We start from the raw sequence: 24,154 nt of genomic DNA on the forward strand, positions 1-24,154 counted from the left end.
ACAGCAACTAGCTCATTCAACTGCCAGCTAAATAAGCTTTAAAAGTATATTTACAACACTCCGTTTGCACTAGTACTGCTTGAAGTAAAGACCATCGAATTATGGGTATCAGACATTTGGACCTATGATATACCTTCATGCTAGTTCGGTAATAACTTTTTGAAATCGGAATCAAATTAGACTGGAGTGGTTACATTAGTTAGCAGGACAAGCTTCCTTGGAGCATACAAAAGAAGCTATCTGAGACCGGGCATCTGGCATACCCCATTTCTTGGGGTACCGAATATAAAATCTAAAATTCTGACTAAAGTATCAGTCTAATCGGGGCTGAACATAGCTCATTCAAACGCCCATGAAAAAAGCTTTTAAACTATGACTATGTCATCCTATTTTTGACAAGTTTTTGATGAAAAATGGCTCAACGAGCGACATCATGAATTATCGATTATAACTCATAAAATCGCCTCTAACTCATACGTGTTTTATCAAACATTACACGCATAATAGCATCACATATGAACTGACTGATGGCAATATTGGTTCACTGGCTAGTTTGCCTGGAGACATCGAAAATGGCATATTTGGGTCAATTTGACTAGATCCATATTCTGGCGGATTAGGTACCTTTTGGGGTAAAACAGGATCAATTGGCGCTTGCTGGCGGACAACAGGGCCTCGGGACAGCAGAGGGGCCCTAACTGCGCTACCCCTTTTCACAATTTTTTTTGATTGGAAGGCTTGACATTTGGCATATCTGCAAAAATCAAGTATTTTCGATTTTTGTCTAAAATTTGGCTCCAAACGGCCAAAAAACGGCTGAGAACGGCTCAGATACACCTAAAAACGGACAGGTAAGGCCCCTGGTTGCCCTGTGTGACCGTCGAGGCTCGCCCTGGCTCACTTGCTATCAGTTGATATCAGTTGTCAAGTGCCCCGAGAAAGTGCATTTGAAAAATGCAAAAATCGTGGCACGTTGCGAAATTTTTTGGAATTCAAAATTTTCACTCTAATTTTTTGAAAAGTTGGTTTTGACTTGGGAATCAACTTGCAAGTGTAATCCAAGTCTTGGTAAAGAGCTGTCAGACTTGCAGACCTTTTTTTAGACGTGCACAGTATTGATATATGCTTCTAGATTTTCATTTAGACTTGTCCAGTACTGATCTTGACTTGCAGTTCAGTCCGGGATAGTGGTCAGCACATTCCACACTTTCAGCGGCTGTCTTGCACATTTTCACGCTTTCCTTACCTATTTTCCACACTTTTAATTATTCTTTTATATAGTTTCCTCTTCTTCAGTGCGCCTTCACCGCATTTTGTACCTAAAAATCAAAAACTCAGCCCAGTTGTTTGAAGTGTTGAGTTTTTGTAAGAAATATGCAGAAACTATGTATTGAATGCGCTGAAAGCGTTGAGTTTCCCTCCTTTGCTGAAGAGTTGACTTTTTCTTGAGACTTTTTTGAACAATATGCTGAATTTTTGCAAGAAAATCTGCTTAAATCATAAAAAGAATGTGCTCAAAGCGCCCAAATGGCGAGTTTCGGAAGAGTTCGTAATTATGTAAGAGACGTTTTAAAGAGAGTGTTGAATTTTTCTAGAAAATGCATTGACACGTGCTGAAAAATTTTTTATTCAGCACATAAATCTAAACTGTCAACACATTCAACACATTTCTGGCACAATTCCAGCACTTTTAGAGACTCTTAAAATAAGTTATTTTTAGGGATGTTGGGGAATCTATAGGTGATATCCTAAACAAGCTAGAGGTCTATATTGGGAAAAAGCGGACTTGAACGAGAACATATCTGTCAATGTTTCAGGTTCAACCGTACTTCAACGGAGTGCAAGAAGGGTTGCAGTCCCTCCGGGGTGCCCTATCGCATGATCAGGACAAGACCACAACTCAGTGCAATCAAATCAAGACAGTCCTCCAATGGGAATGGTATGGGTGGTGATGGACACAGTGGTGGCAGACAGAGACCCTACCACTCTCCCTCAGGAGTATCCTATGAGTCCATCAGGAACAGACCTAAAGTCGATTTCAAAAGTAAGCATACTTAAAGTGGTCAAATTCAAATTATTTTAAAAATATTAGCCAGCTAATTCTGCTCATTCCGTCATTTCCCAAAACCGTTTTGAAGGAATGAGATCCTGAATTCTCAACCCGGGGGTCATTCCATGGAACTCAACTGGTGTCCCGTATTTGAGCGTCCCGACTCGAGGTGCCAGCGAGTATAAATGGAAAATTTGATAAGAAATCCGCTGTATGTGTTAGGAAATTTTAAAATGCGCAGAGTTTGTTGAAATTTTAATTGGTGATCAGCTTGGTTATCATAATTATGGTCATCAACACAGCAGATTGCCAGTTTAATGACTCAAATATCAGCGTTATATTTCTTTTCTTCACTCGTGAAGCAGGCCCTTCCTGCAATTTGTTTTTGTTCTCACCACTTCGGTCAGGTGAGAAAAAAAACTCATGTTTGGAGGAATTAACATTTCTGGAGTGGTTCCTCTGGATTGCCTCAACAAGAGAAGTTCTCCTCCACCTCATCAGGGAGGAGCTCAAAAATGAACAGCTTTCATTCAATTCAAACTTTCTATCAGATGCATTTGAAGACTTCCACTTTACCTTGGTGACCTAATGTTCTCTAACAAACCAGCGGAGATTTTCATGGCACGCGGACTAGCAGCATAATTAAGTTATAAGAGCAGAAAAAAATTGTTTTCAAAATTTTTCTACCCCTTTCTTACAAAAATCAGCTACTTTTTTCCATACATCCCTTACATAATTTTAGCAAATTCAAAGTTCCCCAATTTACTTCTTTCAGCACCTTCCTTGTGCAATTTTATCACATCAGTTAAATTTTTACATAGTTACAATACTAACACTAAAAAAAATTTTCTAGCCATTTCATTACATTCTTCGCATTCCTTACAAATGTATGTTCATAGTGTTGTTTCAACGAATAGATAATGAATGTTTTCACTAGACAAATCTTGAAGTTTTTAATATTTGCATTAGATTTTGCATAAAAAAGCTGAACTTTTAAAATATGCCGAACATTTCATGTAAGAAATTCAGCAAACTTTCCTTTTGTTGTCCGCTCATTTTTTACATAAATTTTGAGCAGAATAGTTGAATCGGACAGCGTACAAAAAAATATGTACTGAAACGATAGAATATTATGAAAGATTGAATTTGAAGAAAAATGAAAAGCAACTGGTACAAAGATTTGTTACAGTCATTGAATAAATAAACATTTTCTCAGTTCTCCAAAAGTTTCTGTTGATCCTATTGAAGTTGGTCTGTATTTTATAATGATTTGACTACTGACAAAGTTTAAATCAAAACTTTTGTGAAGATTTTATAAGAAATTTTTCTAACAAAACGAAATCTGAAAAAAATAACGAATCGATGTAACGTAAATGATTAAATTTATTAGTGCTTAAAGGTAATGAATTGTTTGATTGTATTTGGAAAAATTTGTTGTAGAATTATATGGCATGAATTAGCAATTTGTAACTTTTTGATAACTCTATCTAAATTATTCCCTTTTTGAGGTTCAATATCGACACAAAGTTGTTTGAATTTATCTTCTCTCTCCATTCTGAAAAAGAAGCTTTTAAAAATTGAAAACTTTTGCAATAAGATAACGAATTTTGAAGATTTTTTGTCATGGCCCCAATGAACTGGAACTCAGTCAAACTGAGGAACAAAAAGTAACTTTTTCTCTCAAAAATGTATGTCTGTTTATTCCTAACTAATACAAAAGCTTTTAGAATTCAAATCCACTCATTATAAACTCACTGGTAATTCGTTCTGAAAAACAGACGAAAGTGGTTTAAACAAATGACGGTTAGAGTTTTCTGATAGGTCAGAAATTACAAAAAACTGCAATTTTTTTTAAAAAAATCTTTGAATGTCAGTTTATTTTCTACATAATTCTTCTAGCAATAACGTTGAAAGTTTTGAAATTTCTAAAAAATTTTTCGTTACATGAACACTCATTGAATATTATAAAGTTTTCTGAATTCTCTTAAAAATTTCTCTTAGTCCTATTGAAGTTAGTCCTGTTGTGTTTATGATGGTTTACCAACAGAAAAAAAAAAGATACTGAAATTGTATAAAACTTTTTAATCATATATAGCAAAATGAAATATGAAAAAAAAGTTGAAACTTTGCAGCACAAATGAATTAATTCACAAGTGCCTAAAATTATTAAAGTGTCCAAGTGTTTGTATGAATACTTTTTTGTTATGGTCAAAGAGCATGACTGAGCAATTTGTCGTCTTCGATATTTTTATTCAAAACTTTTTCTTTTTTGAGGCTCAAAATCCGACAAAGAATGATCAAAATTAGTTTACTTTTCTTCTCTTGGGGGCCTGGACTACTGCTTCGGAGAAGTTGAACATTTCTTTTTGTGGAGCCTCTGTGTCATTGCCTCAATGAGCTGGCACTCTATCAAACTGAAGAACAAGTAGTTTAGTCAGCTTGGTTACTCAAAAAATGTTTTCTCACAAAAAAATATTTGTCTTCATTCCTATCTACAAAAGCTTCAAATGCTTTTGAGTTCAAATTGGTTAACAATTGCCTCACTCCTAATCGGATTTCAAAAGTGGGCCAAATTAGCTTGAATAATTGACGGTTACAATTTTCCGATGGTCGGAGAGTATTCAGAGAGTGTCTCTGTTTCTCCCCAAAAAGACGCAAATAAAAATGGTTACCCTAATTCTTCCAAAAGACACAAGCAAAAATGGTTCCCTATTTCTTCAAGGTAATTGGGGATACCCTAACAATTTTGTTCAAAATAAATTTATTAGACAAAAGTTTGGCTCACAGTCAGTTTCCGCGGTAAGTCATCGGATACAGCTTTGAGCCCTATTTTCTATACATTTTTTGGTAATCATTCAACTCAATGCTCGACGTTTACTTGCCCGCTTTCATAAATTCTGGTAAAAATTATTATTAAGAGCAATGAAAAAGTGATATGTATAGTACTTATTACTTTGCAGTCACTTTCTGCTTAGAAAATTGCTGAATTAGTGCTCAACTATGGATCCCGTATAATCTGATTTTTAAACTGGCGCTACCTTTTTTCATCTATGGATGTGTGTTTGTAGTACCCGATATAGTATCATCATAAATCAGCATTGAATCATGAAATTCGAAAATCTAAACAAAAGCATGACGAAACGTCTAATGAATGTTACTAGAGACGAGGGAGAGCAAGGATGGATCTGGCGGGGGAGGGGGCAGGGGGCAGAAGCAGAAGCCCTACCACACAGTGTCTGGCATACCCTATGCTGATGTGAGACAAAGAGTACCTCTGCCTGACTGGTACTACACAAAGTGTAAGTCTACATTTATAACAATTTTTTAATCTAAAAGACCGCTTCTGTCGCTAAATTGAACATTTTTAAAAAAAATTATATGTCACCCTTTACCGTGTCAAAATGAACTTTTGAAAAATCCCCCCAAGGCTGAAAACTGAAGATTAAAATGTAAAATTAATGTTGAGTTTGAAAGTGACTTGCCAACCTGTAACCTAAACCTTGTGTTTATCTCAAATTGCATGTTTCAGATTTTTTTAAAAATAGCCTTACGACTTTCCCGTTTTATCTTTTTGCTTATTATTTATTCGATTTCATTGCAGGCAAATGTGAAAAAGTGTTAATGACAGTATAAACCACAAATTGTCTTTAAACCACAAATTAGCTTTTAATTAATTGTTTCAGGTTTCAAAAATATGCAGTGCCCACAGACAACTAATACTAACTAACAATTCGTTAACACTTGAAGTAATGATCCTGCAGCTGCTGTCCTAATTCCAGTGTTGCCATTAGCAGAAAGAACTAACGAAGCGAAATGATTTTTGGATCTCACCGAATTAACACGTTTTACAAACATTAACTAACGTTAGCATACATTATATTGTCGTCTTATCTGTCATATCAATTATGCATTTTGATAACTTTTGCCTGTTTTATAACTTTTACTTATTATAATTTATTCATTTGTATCTGAATTTGGATTGTTTTGGGCAAATTTAATTCCTCTCATGGTGCAATAGTACAATTTCAAAATAATAATGTGTCGCGTGATAGCCGAGAGGTGAGGTTTGTGATTCACAACGCAATTATCAAAAGTTCAATACCCCGCCTCTGTGAAGCTGTCTGTTAGGATAACAGCTCACTTAACCACAGCTTCAGGTTGACCGTAGTATCATCAACCTTGGCTGAAATAATGGTACTACGTTTAAGTTTTAGATGCAAAAGAATGCTACTCAAGCCACCAAAAATGAACAATCTGAAATATGAGGAATAGAAAGTAACAATTGAGATCAGGCTACTGTTATTACACTGTAGACTAAAAGCCTAATGACGCCCCGCTGCAGAAATATTTATTATAATCAGCTCCTGAAACCCTGTAACCAAAAAAGAAACAAATTTTTAATTCCCAATCTCTGCGCTATAGAACCAAGTGATGACCTTTTTCTTAAAACTAAAAGGATTTGACAATTAACTTAGTTAACATAAAGGTGGTTACTAATACAACTAATCAACAGTTTATGAATCACATTTTGTCAGTCTGTTTCAGTTTTCCACACTTAAAATGTTTGTTTTTATTCTTCCCACAGAAAAAATGGTAAAATCTCATTTTAATAAGGCTCAAGTTTGCTGCAAGCATTTCGGCGGATAATCTGAAAAGGACCAATCCAGACTTTTCTAACTCTTGACTTGTAATTATATCTGATCAAATTGAGAGATTCAAAATCAGTGACGCAGACCCTTTGGTTATAACTGTCTACAATGATTGCGAAAATCTACTGTAGGATACTGATAGTTCCTCCGAAAAATAACTCCGATAGTTAGATAACACGGCGGATCTCTTGAGCGTTTTTTCAGGCTCAACGACAGACCGCCAAAAAATTTCTACAGCAAGCGGTACCAAAAATGCCTCTCTCATTGCATTTAGCTTTATGAGAATTGACTTTTTGCACCTCAGCTATTTCGAGCGCCATTCCTTTCTTCTCTGCCGCGTTCAAAATAGTTGTTGACTTCAGCCGTGGAGTCATGCTACCGTCAATAGCAGCTGGTTTGTCGGCTGTCCTTGATGAAACGAAAAGGTCATCATCCAATCATGTCTTGCAATTCCGTTTCCTCATGCTACCGTTACAAGTGACCGCATGGTCTCCATACAGATCTGAGGTTCAGGTTTAGCAATATTGACTTTTTCTTTAACTATTAAAATCTGGAAAGCACAAGTGTAATTTTAAACTTACTTGATATTCATTTGGTTGCAAATAAAGGCCTTGTGCGGTTTTAGGTGGTGACGTTAGTCATGTAACTGCTTCTGGAAGCGACGTTGACAAAATAATGGCCTTTTCTTTTTCGTGCGTTCGCCTGAAGAACCAATCCTTGAAAGTTTTTGCATAATGGTTTTCTTGATATTTATTTTGTGTAGAAATTGTAAAGCCCAAATACAAGCTGCTTGCAATTCGATTGAGATGAACTTACTCATCGAGCTATTGGACATCTGTATTTTGCGAAACTAAAGAGAAACCGATATTATACAGTCAATATAAATTGCTCTGAATTCATTCATAGTTCTGCATACTCCAGACCCCAACTGGTTGATAAACAAGCTTGCTTGAAGTCATGCATATTCTGACAATGTTGTACCAATAATTTTTCAGGGGTTCCCCATGCAGGTTATCAAAAGACCTTAAGACCGCCAAAATTTTATTAGATGGAGTAATGTCCCTTAGGGAATAAACCATATTAAAAGAAACAAAATAATGATGCATAAATCCTAAAGAGAATTTTGGATCGTCCTTATAATCAAGGCATTCCAACAGCGCTGGTAATTTGTTGACTCGTTTTTGCAAACATGAGGCAACATAATCGAGAAAACCAACCGCTGCACCAAATACTTCCAGTCCCTGCGGTTTGTTTCGCTGGATTGATTTATCAGATTCTAGAAATTCAGATGGCGACCAAAGCTCACACTTGTCTGTTTGTATAATTAAACTACCTCCCGGGCCTTCTCTTACTGAGACTTGCAGTGTTAAATTTAAAAAATCTCCAGTCCCATCCACACTGCCGTCATTGAGATGCAAATAATTAAGCAGCAGTTTGGGCAGCTTTCCTTTGATTAACTTCAGAATAACCAAAAATCTATCCCAGATAATAGAGGTTCTTTTGTTGTATTCCTTTGTGGTTAGTGATGATTTCAACACCAAATTTAAATGGCTGTGCCTTGAAAAAAAAATAAACTAAGAGCCGTTTTTCCGGGTGCAAAAAATGTGACTGCATTCAGAAGACAGCTCCTTGTAAAGGAATTGAAAGCTTTCTGAAAATCTATTTGTAGATTACCTCCCTGAATTGAAGAGGAAGCAATCGTTTTGAAATTGATTCGCCAAAATGAATAATAGCCTCAGCACCGCATACAATGATGACCCCTCAGGTAGGGTTCGATCAACTCCTTTTTCACTACTACTGGCCACACAATTCGCAAGCAGCCTCCTTTGAATTTACCGATTGCAATGGGTAAGACACCACCCTTGACGCTTATAAATGCTTTCAAAGAACAACTAAAAAGTGGCTGGACACAAATTATGAAGAACTGCCTCTGAAAGCATACTTAACAATTTTTGTTAGAACTTTGAGCGCTTCTTCTGATTGATTTTGCGCTGAAAAATAAACCGCGAGGAGCAAATACCCAACCGTTAGGTTACTGGGACCCACAGCGCTATGTGTAAAGACCGTCATCAACTGATCCGAGACGTCTTGAAAATTTGTTGGCAATTCATATTTTTCAAGATATATTTTTTTCAGCGGCCCCTGTGTGGATTTATTGACTGTAGTTTTGCCATCAAAAATTTTGCTAGAATATCGGCCGCTTGGTCAAATTTTTTCTGCAAGCATAGGCTTTCAGTCCTGATGGCTAGAGTATCTCTATCCATGTCAGATCTGTTGCCATGTTTTGGGAAAAAGCAGGTGTTTGGGAAAAAAACATTTGTGCCTATTGAAATCTCAAAGAAGTCATTAACAAAGGCCTCTTGCAGATTTTGTGTGAGTCCTGTATGTAGAGAATCATGAGGCAGGCAACTTTGAATTAATCAGTTTTCCTTTACATCGGTCAGACTTTTAGATCAATTATCGAAAATTTGACTATTGCTTGACGTATTTCTCAAGATGTATTTCTGCATTTTCTTCAATTCTCAGTTAAATTGAATTGAGAAACACTCGATTTTTCTTATTTTTAAAAATTGATTCATTGATGAAAGGGCCAAGTGTTCATATAAGGAGGGGCGGTTATATATTTTGACACTCTCCAATATTTTGACGCCCAACACACAGAAAAGAGGAGGTTGCCTTGGATAGATCGCACTTGTTTGTCGACTGAGATTACTTCCCGGAGCCCACTTCTTCTTTGCTTCTAGTTCGTCCACAGCACACCACTTCCATCCCACTGTTTAACAAGAAAGGGAGCTTCAAAATGCGAAACTGGGAAAATGTTGCTTGGTTTGAAAGTTGTTTTTTTTTCAGTATAATGTTGAATCTGAAATCTTAAGACAGCAAAACCTGTCATCAACGCACGTGCTAAACCAATCTTAATGAAACCGAGGTAATTGTTCAATTTTTTATTTTAAAATGTTTTTAGCCACTACTGGATCATTTTCATCATTTATAACTCAAAATTTGTTCGTTTTTGTCTCGCCTGAACCGTTTTACTTCATCAATAACTTGTACTGCACGAAATCTCGATTGTTTCATGAATTGGGTTAGCTCTATTCAGGCTGATTTAAATGAGTGCTTACTCCAGGCAGGTTCTAAATAAAACCAAAACAAAATTTAGTTCAGTTAAATCGATGACTTTGAATAGTGAGGCCTGTCACATTTATTCATTTGCAAAACTTTAACGCAACGCATTAACTTTACTAGGCTAACGGATCCTTGAAGTTTAGAAACAGAAGGCCACTGCTCACATTTTCCAAAACCGTACTTCTAAATAATTTTCTCACTTCTCTATTTATCTTTCTTTGTAAATCATCATTTTGGTTGATGTTTCTCAAGCCCATTTCCTTGTTGCTTCAATTCAGCCATGCCGTCAATTTACATTTTTCAGCTGAATTCGTAAAATTTCAAAACCTTCTTTTTCTGCATCTACGCTTTGATCCATTTCAAATTTTGACAAAAAAGTAAGTCAAGGCAATTTCATAACTTCCTTGTTTATTTTCAGCTCAGCACCTAATACTTCCATCCCGTCTTCAGAATTGACAAACAAGCAAAAACTGACTACAATTTATAAGCGGTCGGCATCCTTGGCTTAACATGGTTTGTTTTTATTCGATCTGTGTTAAACTTTGGTTTTTAACAATGACAAAAAAAAACATTTTAAAGAACTGTTGAAACATTTATGATATCTGCCGAATCCTTTCTTTTTGGTTTGTTAAAAACATTTTAGGTGTCTTTTAAAAAAATTTCGTCCGAGATTGTTTTTTTTTCTTGTGTATGGTTTCTTTATACATGGTTGACCTTAAACAATTTTGTTATCGGCAACTGATATGTTTACAGTGCGCCGCAATATTTAGCACAAAATAACTCAATTTCAGAGATAATTTATTTTTCTTGAAGAAGAGTTTGCGTGAAAACTTTTTGAAAAGTGTGCAGAATCAAAATTAATGAAAAGTAAAAAGTCGTCTTTCCAAAAATTTCAATTCGATTTTTGCAGGCAACCTAATTCAACTTAATTTTGGTTGCGCCACATAATAATTTTTGTTTCGTAGCAAATATTTCCGTGAAAAGTTTTCATCATTCCTGTTTCATTATTTAAGACCTTGTTTGACATCATTGACAACGATCTGTTTCTGAAGCTATTGATTTTGTACTTCAATATTAGTTTTTTTTAGTGAAAATAAAACGAAGAAGAAAACAGAAACCTTGAAAATTTAACAGAAGATTTAATTCCAGTTCTTTTTGGATATAACGGAAGGAAAATTTATTTACAATTGCAATTGTGAGCTGGATGCGCAAAAAGAAATCAACATGACATTATCTCAGCTACAAAGTTGAGACTCGTTAATTTAAACAACCCCAATCGAGACCAGACGGTTATCTTGCAAGAGTCTGGCAGAATTTTGCAGAAGTTGTCTATTTAGCACGATCTGGCAGGAATATTGTTATCTTGCAAGTTCTGACAAAAATGGTTTTCCTGCAAAAATCTTGCCAGTCTGTTCCGGTCGAGCTCTCCACTGGTTGGTTCTTACCATAGTACACATTTAGTTGTAAGAAAAAATTTTCTAAGATCCAGTTGCGTGTTTATAATTAAAACATGTTTTAAATACAACACATATTTTAGAAATTGAAAAGAATCCTCTTTCCTCTGATTATCTGGCTTAATCTATGTTTTTCTCCGCTAGTTTGTCTCAACAAAAGACAGGGTCCCGATATTAAAGTTAACAGGTTTCAGAGTGAATGGTATAATTTTTTTCTCTTTCTGTTATATTGCTTGTTTAATTGTCATTTCGACCTGCAAAAAATCAAGTATATTTAATTAGGCAAAAAGATTTCAAACACAAAATTTCAGCGACGGTGAAGTTCGAAATTGCCTTCAAGTTTTTTTTGCTAATTTTGATACATTATCATCTAGAGCTCACCATAAGAATTTGCCAATTTTTTGCACATTAATCTGCTATCGTATCTGAATTTAAATTGAAGTTTTTTCAGCCAGAAACATATTCCACAGAGAAGTTTTTTTAAAAAAATTACTCGAGTAATGAAATTTTTTGACAATTATTTGACAATTATAACAATTACAAACAAAAGAGCAGAATTAAAAGGAGAACCAAGAAAAACATAAATCCTACTGGTGTCAGTTGGCCGGTTTAAAGTTGTCGTCAAAACTCTTCTTGAAGCCATTTTGTGAAAAGAAATAGTGCGATCTTTGTAAAAAAAACTTTTGAAAAGAATTTTCCTCGACCTATTTCTTTTCATGACCTATCTCCTTCCTATCCCCCTTTCCCGGCTTAAGAGGCCTCGACAAGGCCTGCATTTGTAATAAACCATCCGACTTCACTGCTTTTACTTTAGTATCCAAATCTGGCGAGAAGAAGAGTGAAGGTGTGGCATTTGCATCTACAGAACAGGCCGCTGGACTGAGACCAGTTGACGAGAGTCTCTACACAGATCCAGTGCTGCTTGGTCAGCCAGGAGATTTCTTCGATGGAGGCAGAATCAGAAGCAGAGACTATCTAAGGAAGACACTGCACCTCAATTCTAACGTGAGTCCTCATTGCTCTATCCATCTACATGACAAGAGTTATTTGACACACTAATGATAAAACGGAACGGGCACTGTGATAACTTTTTTGGGCGAAACCCGTTTTAGCAAAACATTTTTATCTTAGTCAAAGTTGCCTCGTTGAAATGAACTCTTTGATCTGCCTTCTTGTGAAAAAATTCAACCACATTCACCATCATATTTTACGGTCAGTTGCACTGATCAGTGCTGTTTAAAAACTAATTCTGAGAATTGCTGAATTTACCTTACCTTACATTGAAAACTGCAATTAAGGGTAGGGAAACGTTTCTAAGACCTGACCCCTTATCCCTACTGACAATTATCTGTCCTTTTTCTTCAATTTTAAATCTTTGTTCTGCTTGCATTTTTTTATCCAAAAAATTACTTCCGTTTCCTTCAAAATCAATCTCAGTTATGACGTTTACAAAATCAGATCGCAGAAAGTTTATGAATAATGTCAGGAAACACACTAATTATATATGATATAATACATTATGTTATGTTTAGAAGCAGCGGCTGCCCAAGTCCTTGATCAACACAGTGACACTTCGACTGAAAGAGATCTACCACAAGAGCATTCGGCCACTTGAGACTCTCTTTAAATTCGAAGAGATGGGACTAGGATCCATATCAGGTACCTCACTCATCCTACCCCATTACATTGCTCACATATCCACATGAGATAACTAAAATTGCTGGTCAGGTAAAGCAGATCAGATAGTCTCGTCAACAAAAGGTAGCCTCTTTGTCTCTTTCAAAGCAACCCGCTCAACCCCCCCCCCCCCCCGCCCCACCAAATTATAACAATAATAACGATAGTTGGGGCATATAGCTTTTGGCTTAGACTGGGGTCTTTTGCCAAAATATGCATATCGCTATAATTTATAACATTAGTTAGCTCTTCGATTTTACATTTTGATAAAAAAAAATGAATTTGCTCGTTAGCTTGCGAGTCAATAGACTCTCTATGATCAATCCATATATGTCCATCAATGACATAAATTTTCCATCTTTCTTTCAGAAGCGGTGATCTCAGCCAAGCCCATGGTCCTCTTTCTGGGTCCGTGGTCCACAGGGAAGAGCACCATGATCAACTGGTTCGTGGGTCTCCCCAAGGCATCCCAGCTGTACACTGGCAGCCAGCCCACAACCACTGACTTTACTGTAGTAATGGCCGGAGACCACCCCAGGACTGTGGAGGGTATTGTACTGGCTGCGGACTCTAAACAGCCATTTGCAGGTACGTACATAGGATAGCTCACATTATAATGTGATCCCGGGGTTGAAGTTCCCTTGCTTTCATACGGTTCGCTCTCGATTTCTTAGTACGATCCTACTATATAACCAAAAAAATCTCAAATGATCAATTTATGCGATTCATGTTTGGATATTTTCATCCAATTCATTGGAAAATTCACAAATGAAACAATTTTTACCACATTACAACTCATATATGAACTAGTGCGATTACTAATAATTATATATGGCCGAGTAAGACTGCTAGGAATTTTGAATGATGAGTGACCCGTGCCCTACCCTAAACAAACACCGAGAACAAAAACAAACATACTAGACAACACAGAGCGTACACTCTTACAAACACACGCGCGTATCTCTTCCTTCCGTTATCAGTTATATATAATAATGAAGTGTAGGTTTAAGACCCATGAAACTGGACGTCTGCTACGGAAATAAACCGATCTGTATACTCCTTCAGTATCAGAACTCAGGCAGCAAAAATCAGCTCAACAACTTAATTTTAGTTGTCCAAATTTTGGCCTTGCTCTTACTTGACTTATTTCCAGGGCACAAAAATATTCCCTCCAAACCACATATAATTATGTTTCTATGGTGCATTTGAGGTCTGGAGCAATTTGGGACTCAGTTCCTGGAGAAGTTCCAGGGTCTGGAGTACCCGTCGCAGCTGTTGGAGCGACTGACATTAGTGGACACTCCTGGTATCATAGAGAACAACAGACAGAAGAGCAAGGACAGCAGGGGATACCCATTCAATGACGTCACTCAGTGGTTCATTGATAGGTACGGCTAATACAAACGCATATACACTGACTCATAAACGCGTAACATAAAAAAATCAAAAACATGCAACTGAGCATTAATGTGATCATTTGAATGCCACTTTTTCCCTTTTGGTCCTTTTCATTTGCTTGAATCTACATGAACTTTGACTTTTGAGCTCTGTCAAAAGCTTTTTGAAACGTTAACCAATTTAAAACTTAGTTAACCATCTCTCGTTGCGATAGCAACAGCTGCAGAACTTATCCATTATATAACTTGTTAGCACGCAATTAATACTATAATCTGAAACAGTAACAAAACACTGCTTTATGATCAGACTATGTTTTTCCGCCACTTTTGCAAAAATAATGCCACCGCTATAATCGCAACATAGTTAAAAACAATAGCACTCGATTGTGATCACTTTCTCAAAAATATTCAACAATTCAACCAAAATTGATTATTAAAATGTTTTTCCTCCCATTTTCCGACAACCTTGATTTTGACTTGACCAAAAGTGGCTCAAGCATCACCTCCTCGAGACTAACATGTTTACCCGACATTGTATTGACAGCTATTGAGCAACCCACTATTGTAACACAAATTTTTTGAAAGCTAAGTATAACCATGAGTCTCTACTTTGTCTTTTCAATGCTTCTCTTTCCACAAAATTTGCTCTAATTTTATTAGCTTAAAATTAAAAGATGCAGTTAATAAATCTGGAAAGCCCTCCTCAGCTGTACTGGGAAATTGGGAGAATGAATGAAATTACGTGCATACTTTAGTGAAAAATTAGATGTTTACTCCCGTCTGTCTGGCGTCACGAACTGAACTGATGAGATATTCCCATAAATAGGACACCGATTTTGGCAGACGCTATTTAAATGCTTTATGGTGATTTGTTTTGATGTTCCTAGGTTGCCCGAACTTGGAAAACTTGGTCTTGGAAAATTGAGGCCTTGCCAAGTTTATTAAAGTGTCGTTAGTAATTAAATAGCCAGGCATCTGTCAGAAAACTCTCTAGTCAAGTTAACAACCACCGACTATTTGAGAACTTTCCGGTATTGTAACAACTCAAAGAATTTTTATTGTATTGGGGCGCTGTCTTTTTTTTAAGATCTGTTCATACATTTTCATGATTTTTGAAATCAAATAGGAGTAATGATTTTGGTCACGCCGAAACAAGAAGTGGAGCAAAAAAGCAAGTGGTTTTGCGGCATGAATTTTTTTGCTCTAATTTTGAAGTAGAGTGAGAAAACGGTTTGAACAAAAATTCGCTTCCTCGCTAGTGGTTTTTTTGTTCACATGCGGCAATTTCACTTTGGTTTTTTACCGTTTCTTCGATTTTTTGGATTGGATTTTTTTCTAAGTGGTTTTCCCAATCCATTCATAGTCCATTCCAGGTCTAATTTTTTTTAGTCAATGAAAATTCTTTGAATTATACGTCAGGACTTGTCTTGCTATGTTTTTTGTGGTTTTTCCTTCCTCCTTTTTCTTTCCGGCGTGGGACCGGCAGTAGCTGAGTTACTGAAAAATTATGGGAAAACAGAGACCAAGCAAACAGTAAAACAGCGCCCTAAAACTCTGTCCAAACAAAATACAAAACATCTGCTAAAATTTTGACTGAAATTCTTCTCTATTAGGTTAAAGAAGATTCCTTGTGGAAAATTTTGCACATTAAGAAAATTCGAAACCCTGATACGGCCTTACGCGGAGCTCTACTAAGATAACACGGCACCGTATAAATTTTAGGATGTTTTTAAAGTTTTGTCTAAGGTGGACAGCCTGGCTTGTTGCATGGAGGCATGAACTGGAAAAAAAATTCTCGGGCCTTTTCTGAAATGAAAGTTGTTTTCCCTTTGAAATATGAAAGAAAATACTTCATTGAAAGCCATTTTTGGCCAAAGTTGGCTAGAAAGTCTGCTTGAGCAATCTGACCTATAAAAATATCATGTATTGTTCTATAAAAATACGTGTATTGACCACTGAAATGAGTTTGTCTCGACTTTAGGTTGCTGTTTGACCCTCTAAATTTGTTCAATTCATCCAATCCGCCTTGATTATAGTTCTCGTCTTCACAGTCCAGATCTCTGCAAATCAGTTTCAGTTTCAATATGCTCATTTTTGTGTGAAAATTTCTAAAACCTAATCCATCTCTGCAACGAAACGTATCATTTATTTTTGAACTTTAACAATTGAATTTTGTCCAAATGCTTCAAGCGTTCGCTAGCCTTTCAAACTTGAGGAGCAGGCTATATTTAAACCAAGAAAACAACTACATGCATCTATTCCTTTCTGAGTACAAATGTGGCCAGTTTTCCCATGAAATTTAAATGTAGGCCATAGTTTGAAACTTCTGCGCAGAAGTCAACGAATGACGTCTCCTTGATGAGTGTTTTTTGTGTTTAGGTCCCACTTGATAGTTTTGGTATTTGATCCCACCAAGTTGGATGTCGGGAGTGAACTGGAGTCACTGTTCGCCCGACTGAAGGGCAAGGAGTCCCAACTTAGACTGTTCCTCAACAAAGCAGACTCGATTCCTATGCAGGAGTTGATGAGGGTGAGCGTTGAGATAATTCACGCTTTCAAGTCATAAAAAAAACATCTTACATTGCTTTGCCAGTCCTCGGCACCCTTCAATACCTTCAGAAAAACATGCTATGTCATCATTAGGCTGCTTAAAATGAGACTATTGAAAGTCAACTTGCGAGACGAAGGCCAAATCCGAGTGTCTCTATCATTAAGTGTCATGAAAGATGCTATCTTCTGTACTAGAGCCTAGAATACCACGTGACTTGATTATGTTTGCGTGTAGGTGTATGGTACGCTGTTCTGGAATCTGGCACCTCTGATGAATACCACGGAACCCCCTAGAGTATACACTGGGTCATGTTGGTGGAAAGAACTACAGGCTAAAGGTGTTTATTTTATTTACACCTTGTTATGTTTCTAACAAGTCTGCATCAATTGCAGGTATCTTCTGAAGATTGTCGCTAATATTTGAAAAAAAAACGTAGAAATTCAAAAAAAATCTTAAATTTCATTTACAAAAGGTCCGGATATTGTTTAACTTTTACTGCAATAAAGTCGATTAATAATGAACTGTTTTCAAAAACAACCCATAAAAATCCTGTTGCTCCATTAAAAAATGCCCGATGGAATTTATTAACCCAAAAGACGGGGTATTCAGAGCCCCCCCCCCCCCGCACTAAATTATAAACCACCATTATGGTATGTTGGCAGCTACGAGTTATATGACCACAAAGATAGGGGGCTATAATGGTGAAGACCGCAAAAACATGCGCTTCAAAATTTAAAGAGCATATTTTCAGGCATTAACGCTGAACTGTTTCTGAGTGAAGAACAAAACTTGTTAAGCGACATGAATGACATAATCGAGAACCAGTTACATAACAAGATAGCCATGTTACGTCAGCACGCCATTCGTGTCAGAACACACGCTCTACTTGTTGACCGATTCCTGTATATGTGGAACAAAAACAAACAAAACGAGAAATTCAACGTCCAAGATTTAGTTGAAAAACCTGAAAAGTTCCACATTTTCAAATACGTTCAACACCACGCAAATGTCTCCAAATACGACCTACCGGATCCTTCGAAGTATAAGGAATTTTTTGACGAACATCCATTGACCTCGTTTCGAAGTTTAGAATCACTCTGTTCGCTGTTTGCGGGATGTCCAATTGAGATTATAGAATCGGCTATTCGAGTCGAGTTGCCAAATCTGCTAAATGCACTGGACGTTAGCATCAAAGAGCACCAGTCACCGGATAAGTCACAAAACGCGACCTTAGCTTTTAATGAAACATTGACAGCTGCAAATAGCAACTCGTCAAAATCTGCAGAATAAACTCTTAAACTAAATTTAAACTAACTGCTTCCTCAAACGCCCCCCCCCCTCCCCCCATAGCCTGCTTATGACTAGTAATAATTGTAATGGAAAACCCCTCTATATAATAATATACAAGCATTTTTGAGCATATCTTCACATAGACTTATGAAAACAAAAATTTGATCGCGTAAAAGCGGACAGGAAACAGTTTCACGAAATTTCACAACTTTAAAGCTTACAAACTTAAACTCCATTAGCTTCGATCTTTTTGGAATTATTCGTGAATGCTTCCAATGTAAGGGGATATATTATATAGGGTTCCTAGATGTATGTGCTGTAAGTTGCAATGTATGAAAAAACGTTCCTATATAATATAAGCCCAATAAGTTGGAGACATTCGCGACTTGATCCGTTATCAGGATCCTGAGCACAGTTACAAAGTCTGGCACGTAATATATATATATATATATATATATATATATATATATATATATATATATATTCGCTAATCAAAATTTTACAGAACTTTATGCAAGCTGGTTGGGTTTACCTGTTTGGATTAATACTGATTAATCCGAAAAATTTATACTGAAAAATTTTGACCAATGCTACCTCTTGAAAATGACTTGTCACTATTGTGCTTGATGGAAACTTGTAACGACACTGAAAGCGCTTAAATTCAATCTCTCTTTGAAAGAATGTTTATCTATCGCTTTTTGTGATTACTTGTCTATTACAAATAATATTTGGCTAACATTTGAAATGCACAGCGCTAATTTGAATAATTATTCGTTAAGAAGTTTTTTTTATCAGTTCAGACCTACTATAGATAATTGATTGTGCATCGCTGCAGGCAGGTATGACATCAAAAACCATTTTTTTTAGCTCACCTCAGTAGCAGAAAGGTCCTGATCAGAGCCAATCCTTTGGTCGCACCTCCTAATTAGGATACAAGTGTAAGAGAATTTAAATTCGATTTTTTCCCGTTATTTTAAAACTTATTGATGCATCAGAATATGGTCTCGACACACCCGGAACTGATATAAGGATAAAGACAGCACAGTTCACATCAATTTTTAGGAACAAAAACTTTAATTTAATCGTTTTTGATAAAATTACAGAAACTTCATACTGACATTGAACATTCAAACAAGAAACTCATTTATAAGTTGAAACAGTATTCAGATTGTATACAACATAAAAAGAAACTGATGAGAACTGTCAAGTTAAAAAATGTCAACACATCAGGAATCGCCGGTTTTGAACAGAACGATCTCCTCGCAGGAACTCCTAACAAATTATCAGTTTGAGATGGTACCAAACTAGATGAGGCTTACGTTACTGCATTGAATAAACTCCAGAAACCTACCATCAATTAGAATTCTAGAATCCTTCCCATCAGATAGCATTAATTTAAACAACACTCGACTTAATTTTATTAACTCTCCAAAGATTAGCAGTTTTAGACGGCTAATTTTACGACAAATTTTCCGACAATTTTTGAATGTAAATATGAATGCGTGTTACCGAGTGAGTCAACAGATCTCGCGGTCGCTTCATTATTAGAAGTATTTTTTAAACGCAGAAAGTGCATTCAGGTAACTTTCTTTTGGACGATGAAATTTCGGTGAAACGTAGTTTTAGGTATTAAGGAAATTTTGGTAAAAACATTTAACTCTACAATGTTGAAGTTCACGTTCAAAAATACATGACACTGTAGGAACTTTAAATGATTATTTCCAGGACGCTGGAACATTGCAAAGAGTTTCAATTACGAGAATTTCTATCCGATTGTTGTTCTCTATAAAGTAAATAACGTAGATTTACAGAGGGTAATTAGTAACTTCACATAGAAACGAAATAGAATCCAAGTATTACCTAGGTACAACTTCTATAAGATGACAACTTTTTAGAGGAAATTTGGTTCGTTTAAAGATTCTTACAATCTTCAATTAGGCCATATTAAGACGAAGCCCAGAGCAAACAATGATGGCGAGTCAGCAACAGTGACGATTGTGGTCATCACCAAGACGACTGCTTTCTCAGTGTACTAAGATACCGCACTGTCTACGTGAGACACCTCTGAGGGTAGATTTGCCTACTTGGAGAATAATTGATGAGCTAAGCTAACCCATGAAGTATGAATGAGTGAACCTAAGAGATTCTCAGAACGACATGAGTCAACGAAAGTACTTATTGGCTGACAACATAGCCTTGAAATCGAGTGGGTTAATACTCAAACGGTGCCAACAATGCCAAAATACCCGCTTTGTCTTGACACTTGAATTAACTAAATAAAACTTTACCTGCAAACACTCTTGTAACAAAAACAAAATCTATCAACAAAATCCACTTAAGGTCTGTTACCTCATTTGTCAACATATAACTAAAAACTGTACTACGAAACAATCTGAACGATATACTTAAAAGTAGCTATATATAGTTTTTAAATATTCATAAATATTCAATATGATTATTGGAATTAATCATATTGTTAGCTAAGTCAATTTTAAACAAAATTTATAAATATACATAAAAAATCATTAATATGCTACTCAAAAAGGTTTTTTAGCAATTTGTAATAAGCGTTCGACTATCCCTGTTAAAAAAATTTCAGGTGTTTTCATTTTAGCGTGGACCAATGCATAGTTCGGTCAATGACAAAAAAAACTGTGTGACACTTTTACACTGTGAAGCATTTATCTTGACGTAATGCTTAAAAGCAGAAACAAAACAACAACCACAGCTCTTCAACATAAATAGTTCATTTCTCCTCTCTGATTGTAAACAATTTACCAAAACAAGCATTTTCTAGACCAAATTTGGTTTTTGAAGGGGGGTTGCAAACCAACCAAAAATCAAAACATGTATTGAACACAACACCTGGCCTGAGCAAATGGACTTTGGCCACCAAGGGCCAGAATGAAGAGACTCTGTCCATTCTCTGGACTATGGCCAACAGACTTATATCCGTTTTCATGAAAATTGGCCAGACCGAAGAGAAGCTTGCAGGACAGACTCATGTAGAGGCATTCCAAAAAACTTCTTTGAGCGTGAGGAAAGTATATAATTTTAAATTAAAACTGACAATTTAAACGTTGGGAATTCCAAAAACTAATATGATGAAGTAGTTTAATCATCTGGAAATACGTGTTGGTTACTAAAGGTTGGCTTTTATTATGAAAACAAGTGAACGGCGTACACATTTTTACATCTAGCAGAAAACTGGCTTGACTTTTGGCTGAACCTCTTGTCCTTGGTCATTGGTTTTGGTGAAACCAAATCGACACAAATGAGGGTATTGACCAGACTAAACAGCGCAAAAATTCAAAAATCACTCTTGGTCGGACGGAAGACGCGCCCGAATTTTTTTCCAGACCATTGAGTTGGGTCGCACCAAACCCCGCTGTCCGCAACCAAAACAGCTAGATCTCGCCAGTTTTTGCCATGGCTACCAGACCTCATCCTGGTATGAAATTCAAATCTTTTGGGTTCCTATGTTTTTTTAATTGCTAAAATTGGACAATTTTTCATTTGCCATGATAGAAGAACAGGCAAATGAAGAGATCTATATCGATTAAAAAATTTACGTGATCAGAAAAGTCTGCCTAAATTTTTTAGAAATCCAGTCTCTTTTTGCCCTTATAGTACACTAAATAATGCTTATAAACTGATCAATATGGACAATTAACCACTACTGATCAGTATTAAGGTTATTAAAAAATAAATTTTATGTAGTTGAGTCTTCCTAGTCAAATTCTGGAGTAATCAGGACTGTAGTTTCTGCGTATTTTTATTAAGTCAACTACAAACCAAACGCAGTCTTTTCTAACCTCTTTTAAAATTATATTTTTGCAAGCGTATTCTAATTGCTTTTTTGGTCATCGTGGCCATTTCTAATGTTTGCCCAGCAATTTGCTCATGTGATTGATGTATTGAAATCATCTTCAAAGAGATTGCTTGCAATCAAAATTTCTATGGTTACAGATTTCATTCATGATTTCGTACTTCTTTCGGTCATGAAAACAGTTACATTATTACGTTTCGTACTTGTTTTCGGTCATGAAAACAGTTACATTATTACGCATGTCGTGTTGATTTTTTTATCAATCATCTTTCTTAATTACCAACTACGGAACAAAACACTGCATAGCTCTCATCAAAATTGGTTCATCACTAAACATCCATGCAAATGAAGATCAAAAAAATTCAGAATAATATTTGCTTAAAATTGTCAGTGATTGCCATTTTTGACAGCGAGTTGCTTACTTTTGACGCCGAGCTTACTAAATAAGGAAACATATTCGGGGCAATTGAAGCAGTAGAATAGAACAGCATTAAAAGCTAATTTTAATGCTCCTATCAATCAAAATCCTCTGGATTTGATAGCTATTGTCAGCGTGACATAATAATTTAATGACTGCTATAAGTAGTACTTGATTAAAACAATTGATGTTAAATTGAAACTCAAAATCGAACAACTCCTCTGTCACCTAGTCAGTATTGCCTGAATTCACAAATTACAATTTTCAATTAACAAAGCCTAATATTCATAGCAATTGGGGTGCAACAAATTCTATGATTAGCAGGCAAATGAAGACAACAAATCTACAACCTTTTAAAACTTCCACTGACAGACTGAAAAAGTGACTTAAAAGAAAATTGCTCAACCTCTGTTTTGATTGCTATCTAGGGCAAATCAAAAATGCACACCTGGCAAGCAATGTGACCAGCTGTAAAAATGACGTTTGAAAAACAACCAATTTCAATTGAAATATGCAAATTTTGCCAACCAAAACTAATAGATAGTGGGCATTGAAGCGCAACTCAAATTTGAACGGTAAATTATTTCTTACTCTGTCTTCTTTCTGTTTATTATCTGACTTATAATGTAGCCTAGAAAAGTTTCCCTTGGTTTGAAGAGAATTAAAGTCCTTCTTTCCTTCGGAGGAACAATCCGATCTTGAGAGGCAAGTGATCTCATTTTTTTTCTTTCTTTTCATCTCAGTTATTGTGTAGTTTAACTAACTTTGACTTTGTTGAAAAAATTTTAAACTTGACTTTTTCATTCTTTTCCTTTTATGAACAAAGATTCTAAATAAAAAGAAGTTTTATCCAACCGGGAGCGTTGTCAGTTGTTCTTTCAATTGATTCTTTATGCAAGCGTAGCTTCATTGCTTTTTTGGCCATCGTGGCGGCTTCTAAGGCGCACCAAATATTTTGCTCATGTAATTGATTAATTAAAATCATCTTTAACGAGATTGCCGGTACTCAAAATTATCTATAGTTACAGATTATTAAACATTATTTTTTGGTATTCATGTTCGAGTTCATATTTATTTTTGGTCAGTAAAACAATTACCTAATTATGCATGTCTTGTTGATTATTTTTTATCCGCCATTTTTCTTATCTACTAACTACGGAACAAAACGCTGCCAAGTTCCCATCAATATGTTTTCATCAGTACACATCCTTGCACATGAAGTTCACAAAAATGTCTGAATAACATTTGCTTGAAACTGTCAGTGATTGCCATTTTTGATAATGATCTGTCAACATTTGACGCTGAACTCATCAAATAAGCAAACGCATTCGGGGGCAATTGAAACAGTAGAAAAGAATAGCGTGTCAAGCTAAATACAATGCTACAATCAATCAAAGACCTCTTGATTTGTTAGCTATTGTCAGCTTAACGTATAAATTTAATTACTGCTATCAGTAGTACATGAGCGAAATGAATGAGGTTAAATTGAAACTCCAAACGAAACTACTCCTCTGTCGCATAATCTGTATTGCCCGAGTTAGTTTGCTTACAATTTCTAACGCAGCATCATTTAGGTTGTATTGATGTATTTGAGGTCAATTGAGAACGAGAATTGAGTTAATAAAATGGACAATTGTGCTTCACAAAGGGAAAAATGTCTGCTTCTTGTACGTTTGGTTTTTGGTTAATTAAAGAACTATTTCTTTCGAATGT

General features: G+C 35.9%; 2 protein-coding genes across 4 annotated transcripts in view; one reads left to right on the plus strand and one right to left on the minus strand.

Annotated features, from left to right (window-relative positions):
- Nucleotides 1-18,286, plus strand: part of LOC142345735 (uncharacterized) — a 47,675-nt gene extending 29,389 nt beyond the window's left edge. For all 3 annotated transcript variants that reach the window (XM_075398029.1, XM_075398031.1, XM_075398030.1), the window contains 9 exons: nt 1,818-2,044; nt 5,212-5,349; nt 12,094-12,284; nt 12,812-12,938; nt 13,326-13,544; nt 14,167-14,344; nt 16,733-16,883; nt 17,139-17,241; nt 17,656-18,286. In XM_075398029.1, the coding sequence (XP_075254144.1) occupies nt 1,818-2,044; nt 5,212-5,349; nt 12,094-12,284; nt 12,812-12,938; nt 13,326-13,544; nt 14,167-14,344; nt 16,733-16,883; nt 17,139-17,241; nt 17,656-18,194 (1,873 nt within the window). In that variant the 3' untranslated portion in view covers nt 18,195-18,286. The remainder of the gene's footprint in view (nt 1-1,817; nt 2,045-5,211; nt 5,350-12,093; nt 12,285-12,811; nt 12,939-13,325; nt 13,545-14,166; nt 14,345-16,732; nt 16,884-17,138; nt 17,242-17,655) is intronic.
- LOC142345738 (tetraspanin-3-like) overlaps nt 1-24,154 on the minus strand; it is a 550,337-nt gene that overhangs the window by 451,584 nt on the left and 74,599 nt on the right. The gene's annotated exons all lie outside the window — the stretch shown is intronic.

The sequence above is a fragment of the Convolutriloba macropyga genome, chromosome 9, assembly GCF_964194025.1.
Source record: "Convolutriloba macropyga chromosome 9, txConMacr16.3, whole genome shotgun sequence".
Classification (NCBI taxonomy): domain Eukaryota; kingdom Metazoa; phylum Xenacoelomorpha; order Acoela; family Convolutidae; genus Convolutriloba; species Convolutriloba macropyga.